The following is a 9,407-nucleotide window of genomic DNA, read 5'->3' as shown; positions in this document are numbered from 1 at the left end:
ACCACGAAATAAATAGATAGAAAAATAAGCCTGACAGCCCATAGCTAGGCTTTGGTGAAAACATTAGTCCCTAACACAATAGAGAAAAATCAGAATGAGAATCAATAATAATGATAAAAGAATTAGGTTATGAAAAAGCACACCTTTCTTCCCAGTGACTACTTTAACAAGATTTTGAGACACAGGGTTTGGTAATTACACTTATAAAACAAGACCAAGCTAAGAAGCCTTTGATGTATTCAGTCTTATTTTGTTTTCCAATCAATTTATTAGCTTGCAAGTAGAAAACACTCGGCACAATAATGGACTTTGAATTTTTTTTAAGAAGTAAATAAGTGTGCCTGTTTGCAATACAAAAACTGGAATATTAATTATTACCCGATATGCACAGCTCTGTTGAAAAGCAGTCATCATTTTCTTCACCAAAAGGTAACATACACCCACAGCTCCAAAAAAGGAGGGAATCCCCAACTAATTATATTAATTTGGAATCAGGATTTATTTATATGATGATCAAGAGGACTACACTAGGCACAGCAGGTGTGAAAGACATGCCAACGCTACACCAGCTTTGCTTTTTTGTGCTCCAAGTCACTTCCTTGCAGCCATTTGTGTTTTCCTTTAAATCTTAAAAAGTAACAACCCCCCCACAATCCAATGCCTGTCAGCGTAGCAGAACTGGCTCTCTTTAGAAGCACCAGACCCTAGAAAATTGCTCCATCAGAAATTTCCTTTGGTGTTTCTGATGCCCACAGAGAAAATGTGGTTGAACTTGCTCCTTCGCTACCTGTGCGAGTTACGTTCCTTCCATTCATGTCACTTGGCAAAAAATATTCCAGGGATCATCAGTTGTTAACCAGTGCTCTGAGTTGCACACACTTTGGTCTCTACTCTGCTGAGTTGGTAGCCTATGTAAATCAGAAAAACTTGCTCTTTTCCCCACTGTGCTCCACCCAAGTGTCAAAAGAAATTGAGGCGAGGGGGAGGGGGGAGAGAGCAGAGAACCAGGCAGTGGTGACAGAGGGAACAAAAGTTAAACGGAAGGTCTGCATAACAATGGGTTCGTGTACATAGTAAAAATACTAAAACGCGTTGGATCCAGCCAAGAACACTAGCTTCTCTTCATTTGTTCTTCTGAAGTTTGTAAAAGTACTAGTTTCTTTTTCCGATATTCTTCATTTTCCTGCTCTGCTTCCTCATCTATGTATTTTCTTATACATGCTTTCAGTTCCTCAATTCCTTCTCCAGTATATGTAGATATAGGAATTATATCTTTGAATTCAAGTGTATTTGCAGGAATCATTTCTTCTTGTAGTAAGTGTAAGAAATCTGAAAAATCATATTGAAAATTAGTAAAGTCCCCAAATACAGTATCACTACAAAGCCCATAACATCCCATTAAGTTTATTTTCTAAACTTTAATATATTACAGTAATAAACGTATCTGCAATTAATATAAAGTATTAGTTGCCTAATTAATCTTTTAAAAAAATAGCAAAAGTCTCAGAAGACAAGCACTAACATGGCAGTTACACCATACTTATGATCTCACGGGAAGATTCTATACCATTACTTTCAGATGAATACAAAGGAATCCCAAGTTGTAGAATATGGGAGGTGGAGGGTTTTAAGCCTTCCTGGTTCTCATACACTCCCAGAAATAAGAAAAAACCAACTCCACTGTAATAGCAAAATTGAAGTAAACCTACACAGGCCTGTCCAGAAATGTCATGTGTTTTGGCCAAAGTCACATGATAAACTGTATATACATCAGTGTCTGTACAGGGACTTTCAACAGAGGTTACTGTTACCAAAGATATCTAAACTGGAAATTTACTCCCCTGTAGCACAGCTGGGAAAGATCTTCTAGGATATCTCTATTTTATTAAAATACTTCCCCAACAGTGGTGCCAGTGCTACAAATGTATATAAGCAGAGCTCTAAATGCAGGAAGTGGTTTTAAAACATTTGTTCAAATAATAAATTCAATAGCTGACTTCAGTTTCAAACAACTCCTTGCCAATACTGAGTTACCCGTGATGAAATAGTTATCACTACTTTTGTCGAAGGTAACTGTTGAAAGTTAATTTACCTTGAGGATGCTGTAGCTGTTCCATAAGTTCATTCAAGTTATCCCCTGCACAAGGCAAATCCATTTTATTAATGGCAAGAAGTGCAGGCTTAGTTGTAAGTTCCTCTTTGTACAGCTCCAGTTCCTCAAAAGACAAGTAAGGTTGCCTTACTAAGTATCTGTAGTTCAAAAAATGCTACTTCAATTTTACATCTCCTCTCTCATTTGTTTAATTGCCTACATAGTCTTTCATGCCTAGGCAGCTGTGAGATTGACTCAGGTGCTCAAGGTTGATGTGTTAAAGCAGTCTGACAGAAGAAAACACTGTTCAGTGATTTTTTTTGCTCAAACACAGGAATTTCAGGTAAACAGGCGGGACAATTCTGAAAGCCTCCTATAAAAAAAGTAAGTTTTGAATTTGGTTTTCTGATATCCACTAACACAAAATCAATTTCAGAAAAAGTTCAGATCTATAAAACGCGTAAGAAAATTCTTTGGAGAGTTTTAGGATTCTTAAGCATTTTAATGGGCTATGGTTAATATCAGAAATAAAATCACAACCATGAATAAACTAGAAATAAACAGCAGTAGCTGAAATTCATCACCTTAAGTTGTACAGCTAGAGAGAGAAGAGCTACTAACTTTAAAATTACATTAAATGTGTTACTCTGATCAAGCAGGGATAAGAGATGGAAACGCTGTATGCCTGCAAAGCTGGGGCCTGATGTGTCATCTCCATCAGGCTATAAAGTAAGGGCATCAAGGCAGTGATTTAATGATACACATGTATTTTTACTTCCTAAAAACGCTGCCAGACTGGGGAACTGAAAATGATGTGTCTTTTCACCATTACTTGACTGTACGAAATACACCGTATGCTGCCCAGCAGTAGTGCCCAACATAAAATAGAGCAGTTTCACCTGGACAGTTAAAAATAAAAGATTTCATCATTTTGGGGAATGCTAAGCTTTCTAACTGGCCCTATACTATAAATCCAGAAGACTTACTAACAGCTGAACGTTCTTGATCAAAACTGAGCATCTTTCTTGGCTCATAGGTAACTACAACTCTCAGTTAGGAACATGAGAACTTACCTTTGTTAGGAGCAATATAGTTTCAAAGGCTGTTCTGAACTGAGTCTTAATAGACAGCTGAAACCCAGAAATATCAACCTGAAAAAGTTACACAAAAACAAGCTTTGTGGTATTATGTTCAGTATCATGGTAGTCTCCAACTACTTTGCAGTATAATTGCCCATGTACATGCCCTCATTCCTGGACAAAAACCAGAGGGTAACTATACATAAAGTAACACCGTAGACACTGGAAGCATTAACTAGTTGGTTCTGATAGTGTTTCAGAGAGGTCTGGTTTTTAAAGCTCTTTTTTAAGGTGATGTTACAGAACAAAATAAAAAAATCACCCCATGTTTTAATTATGCTTGGAACACTTCACTGTTCTAAATTAACTGCCAAATTTTAATGGTAAATTCTATTTAAGAATTTCATTTATCATCAGTCATTTGAGTGTTCCATTCTGAAAACAGTATTACAGCTATATTTATCATAAAACATGCAAATCACAGATGATTTCCTAAGTTCCACCTACACTGCAACTAAGATGCGTTTTATTTACTGCACTGCCTTTGATTTCAGTAACCTGTAACTTTTATTTAACTTACAACTAAGAGAAGCTGTTTGGTTCTTTCTACATGCTTGAGAAATTTGTGGCCCATCCCTTTGTTTGCATGCGCACCTTCAATCAGTCCTGGGAGATCAGCTACTGAGATCTAGGAAAACAAAAATAATCAAACAAAAAGTTTCCAACAAGCAAAAATGGTGATTTTTAACTATCAACACCTGAACATCTATTATCATTTTATATAAAGAAAAGAACCTAGACAAAGGAATGATAGGAATACGTTTTGAGAGGCTCCTTTTAAAACTACATGTATTCCTTGGAATTATGTTGGATCAGCTCTCCAGCAGCATGCATTGTTTCAGTACATTTAGAATCTATCATCAGAAACAGATTTAAACAAAATGCTACTGTTACAGAGACACTGCGCTCCTCCATTGCCCCATCTATTTATTTATAGCTGTCTGGAAAGTAGAAAACAGAGGGCAGTAACACCTCGGAAGACATCTTGCAAAATTCATCTATAACCCGAGAATAAAACAGGTTCTGAAAGGCAGGAAGATTAGACTGTCATGTTTGTATAGAGTTCACACTGTCACTTGAAAATAGCGTCTGTTCCTTGTGGCTACGGAGGATCATTATTCCAAATGCAAACCTACTTAACATTGTCCCCCTGAGTGTGAGAAGCTCCAAGAATGTGTGTTCTGCTCTTCAACTGAAATGAGATTTTGATTAGTACATCAGCGTCCAACCAGAGCTCAGCAAAGACTGCCATAATGGACGGGGAACTTGTCATTTTCTCTGCTGACTGCAAGTACTGTACTCAGTTCTAAAGAAGTGCCAAGACAAACCGAAAAAAGAGCAGAATGCTGAAACCCCCAGTTAATCTGCTCAGTAACTCACAGAAAGCTAAGACAGTGAAGCAAAGAAGAGCAAAAGTAAGGTCTTCAAATCTATCTAATAGCCATTTAGACAGCAAAGGGATACAATTAAACAATACTCAAAGCCAGCACATGGTAACATTTCCATTGTGCTACCCACTGCAGAAGGGGGCTTTATGCTATGAGCAAGTTACACTCCCCTCAGGTGTCATACTAAGTCTTAACCATTACGCATTTCCTAAATATTTTAAGGCTTTCTTCAGAATTTTCCATCTACAGGGACATGAGGTACAGCTGGATGAACTGCAGACTTGTAACTAGAAACAGGGAGAGAGTAACTGAAACAGGAAGAGGGTAACTAGATACCTAGAACAGAAACATCCACTTCCTGGTGTGATGCATTTGGGTGCTGTAGTACCATTGTCATCATCACCTTCTTCCACAACTTTATCTCTCTTTCAAATAATATTTTTTCTGGAGTTTGTAAAGAAACTCACATTCTCTCAAAACAGCACTTGGTTCAGATATTCTGGTAGAAAATGTAAATGCTTCTGCTAGTTTCTGTGATCTGGTACTAAGACCCAAACCCAGACTCATACTCGGACCCTCTACTTTTGTGTCTCTTTGTTTTCCAAGCAGTAAGGACAGGTGGCACCAGATAACTTGTATGTATTTTCTTCTTTATAATGTACTAAGATAAGCAAATTGCTACGTATTTCCTAAAAAACACCAATATTCTGTAGGAAAAAAAGAAGATATAATGAGCCTTTCTCCTGAGCAGTACAGGACAGTCACCTCAACTATTGCTCCAATTGCTTACATTGTTGTTTCCAGCAGCTGCAATACTGAGAGCTGAAGTACTTGCCCTTACTCACAGATGTTCCCTGTGATCACAATCACAGGTTCCACTGATTTTAGAAGAGACATTTTGTCCATATAGTTCTTATCTAGAACCCAACACTGCAGTCTAAAAACCACTGCAGAAACTTGTCAACAAGGGTCATTGGCTATGATATGAAATAGACTGCAGAAAAAAAAGCCAGGAGTGCAAGCAGTTCTCCTGCTGGAGCAAGATGTACCAGTAAGAGCAAGAGGTCCTGACTCATGACTGGTAGATAGCTTTTGCAAAAGGGTATAAACAATCCTGTTACTTGCAGCAGCTTTCTAGGATAAGTTACCCTAAAGTAGCAGGTAAAATGAATATACAAAACATTTCTCTTAGATGTGTGCATATCTACAGGGAATCTGACAAACTAGACTTACTTCCTTTAATACACAGTTTTGTTAGAAGTTTGTTAAATGAAGATTTCCATTTCTGGTTAGAAGCTGATACATTGATCATGAGCTCCTGAATCCCCCTAAGATCATTGCTTCTGAAAGTGAAAAGAAGAATTCTCTGTCTTTTCACATCTGAGAGGTATGCTTTTCTGGTTAACTCATCTGAAACTCTTTTATGAGTCACCTTTTATCTTGGGAGTGATGAATCCAGTACCGCATGTATCATGTACTTCAAAAACAAAACAAAAGAACATCAAAGAAGATTCAATTTTGAGAGATCAATGTTTGCTGTAACCTTACATGAACGTGGGGTCCAAAATTTATTAGTAGGAGTCTCATTTACTGTTGGTTTTCCTGCCAGTGGATACTGTAGAAAGGATTCCAGGCACCACGCAACTATGACAATTTTACCTGAAGAAGCTGGCTGGAATTGTGTCCACAAAAATTAAGGAGGTAGGGCAGTAGCTCCACCAGTTCTCCAGAGCTACAGACCACCACAAAAAGGAACTGGACCCAGGTACCTCAGCTCTCAGGCAGTGCACTATTCCTGGCTGTTCAGGTAATCACTGTCACTTCATACTATTTTAGTTTTTTAGAAAGAAACCCAACAAACCAAACAAAAAACCAAAACACAAAACCCAAACCAAACCACAAAAGGAAGCTGGAGCAGCCAACCCAGAAAGCCAGAACAGTAAGTTACAGTAACTGGGTTGTATCACTAAATTCCCTGCCATTCACTACTGCATATCTGCAGCTATTGGAAAAATTTCCCACTGTTTAAAATCCATTCTGAAAGTGACTCACTCACTCCAGAGCGCTCTGTATAGCCAAGTTGCAGAAAATTTGCCTCTTTTTTAAAAGAACAAACAGGTTAATCTCTGAAACAATTATTTTTTTAAAGTCCTAACCTTTTCAAAAGTATACTAGAACACAGCAATCTCAATTCCAGACATAAGCTCATAACTCTAAGATTATAAAGCAGGATTAGAGACACAGCAATGAGAGAAGCAAAAATGAGAAGCCATTTATTACGTTGGCCTGGAATCAGCTCGACATCATATTACTGTATCTGTCTATAAAGCTCTGTTTTCACTACTGCACAAAACCAGTACTTTCTTCACAACTTTCATTAAGTCCCTGTAACTGTATTTTGGATGTATACATTATAGATACACATATGAAAAAAACCTACAAGTTTAATTTTTCTTTCTGAAATTATGTTAAGCAACATAACTAATCATTATATAGAACTTTATTGAACAACCAGAATAAACTTTTATACCAACCTGCTTATAATCTGCATACATGATCTTTCCTAGTTCAGGCTGTATAGTTGTAACTATGACAAGGGAAAAAGGAGGGGAGGAAAATAACTGGTTTTAACATTTTTAAAATACGTTAATTTAACAAAGCATTTAGATGTTGCAGGACTTTCTCACCTCATATTTAAATGAAACAAATGTTCAGTAGCAAAAGAAAATAAGGCAAATGGGATACTAAGAATCACTGGAAAAGGAATAATGGAAAAGCAAAATGAGAGATGAGACAGCTCAAAAAACCAGTGGTTCACCAGAACTTGGCACTGTCTGCAATTCTGTTCCCATCATCCCCAAAAGGGACTAAAGGAGCTAGAGAAGTCTCAGACAAAGATCACTACCTAGATTATGAAATAGCTTCCAAGTAGGGAAAAATAACGAAAGGCAAAGTGAGACAGGACTTCAAACTGAGGAAAAAATATAAAAAGACTTTAGAAAACCAGGAGTAGCACAAGAAAGTCAGTAGGAATTATCAGTACTTGTACTCTTGCTTTTTAATTAAAGAATAATCAGGCAACTAATCCTGATTTATTGATAGAAAAATAACAACATTGTTCTATCCATTTTTCAGTGGGCAGATTCAAACCCAAAATCCTACCCTGTTGCAAGAACAGGTGGTAGCTATTTCCACAGCACACAAGATGTTTATACAACGGAACTTACTTAGTAGTGCATATTCAGTAGACTGAAGGTATTACACACCACAGAGTGTCTCAGATGCAGTAAAACAGGCCGAGACTAAAATAAATGTTATAGAGACCCTGTATCAACAGGCTGAAGCACTATGAGTGTGCACACATGAAAAACTGAGGTGGTTAAAGGAACTGGACACTGAAACACCAAGTTTTTTTTCAGTATTTCTTATAATTAAAAATCTGTGTGACATATTTAGCAGACAACATAGTTATACCCTATTCTTTATTATAAACCTGCAAACCAAGTCAGAGAAAAGACTTCTTGCTCTCATGAAATATTACTGCTCTAAAAATAAGAGTATAAACTTACATGCATAATTTGCAATCTCAGGTTTGGCATGAGAAATCTTGCTTAACACAGATGATTTTCCCGCATTTGGAAACCTAGAAGGAAAGTTAGGATTTATACATTGAATAAACACATATGCGATTCCTGTATATCTTATTACCAAATACACTATATTACCTTAGTCAAATTCAATGCTATCAACTAATTTTTGTAGACTCATTTACTCACCTTTTTTTGTAAGAAAACAACAAGACCCAGATCATTATGATTTTTCTTAATCAATTCTGAACAATTTTTCTAAATCTTCCCAAGATGCCTCCCAAGGATGCAGGCCAGAGAGGTATGTAAATACGCAATACATTTAAGGGAAATCTTTCAATGTAATTCGGACAGCAATACAGCATAAGCATCCAGGTTTCCTTGAATTCAATATTCACATGCTATTGCTAATTTTGTACATTATCTTTACATTCTAAAGATCTCTCACGAAAACACATCTTACCAGACCGATTTACAGTCTTTTGGTACACAAATCATGGCTAATGAAACAGTCTACAACTTAAGTTCCAACGATGTCTATGCTACAGTTTAGCAAATGCAGCAGAGCATATGCGAACTCTGTGAGAGGCTTTGTGCATATAGACACATACCTGCACGATTTGTGTGTTTTTAAGGCAACAAAGTTATATGAGGGATCCTGAAATCAGGACTAACCTGCTTTGTTACCAAGTAAACCAAGAAGAATGCAAGTGAAGCCCTAGGAGCTGGTCTGCACAGACCTAAGTGTTGAAACCTTCTCCCTTTACAAGGGATAGCTACACCTGTATACCACAGCAAAAATGTTCCTTAAGGCGTAAGGTAGTTTTTATAAAAACTTCTTCACAGAATACATCAACAAATTGAAATGGAAACCCAATTTGAAACTGAAATTATATCACATGCCTATTTTAAAGATTAATCTGAGCTGTGAAAGACACAGTAGCTTTGGTCACGATGAAGCTAATGTTGACATCAAAGGATAGACTATAGCCCTTATTCATAGCATCCCGCTCCATAGGGAAGACCACACAAGACTTGTGTTCCAGTCAAATTCACAGATACAGCACACCATTTCAGTGCAACTATGATCAAAGAAAACTGTCTATAGGCAACTGAATGCTGGCCACAAGATACAAAGGCATGTGTCACACAGGGAACCATACACCCTCCACTTGACTATATGCAGAATCATGACCTTTTA

General features: G+C 37.2%; 1 protein-coding gene across 2 annotated transcripts in view; it reads right to left on the bottom strand.

Moving 5' to 3' along the window:
* Positions 1-303: 303 nt before the first annotated feature.
* LOC102057437 (GTP-binding protein 10) overlaps positions 304-9,407 on the bottom strand; it is a 59,655-nt gene continuing 50,551 nt past the window's right edge. For both annotated transcript variants that reach the window (XM_027800860.2, XM_055708925.1), the window contains 6 exons: positions 8,189-8,262; positions 7,154-7,206; positions 3,752-3,859; positions 3,166-3,243; positions 2,093-2,216; positions 304-1,329 (listed from right to left, as the gene is read on the bottom strand). In XM_027800860.2, coding sequence (XP_027656661.2) covers positions 1,112-1,329; positions 2,093-2,216; positions 3,166-3,243; positions 3,752-3,859; positions 7,154-7,206; positions 8,189-8,262 — 655 coding nt within the window. In that variant the 3' untranslated portion in view covers positions 304-1,111. The remainder of the gene's footprint in view (positions 1,330-2,092; positions 2,217-3,165; positions 3,244-3,751; positions 3,860-7,153; positions 7,207-8,188; positions 8,263-9,407) is intronic.

The sequence above is a fragment of the Falco cherrug genome, chromosome 4 (genome assembly GCF_023634085.1).
Source record: "Falco cherrug isolate bFalChe1 chromosome 4, bFalChe1.pri, whole genome shotgun sequence".
NCBI lineage: Eukaryota > Metazoa > Chordata > Aves > Falconiformes > Falconidae > Falco > Falco cherrug.
Note: the sequence above shows the minus strand (reverse complement) of the source record. Positions and strands in the feature narration are given on the sequence as shown.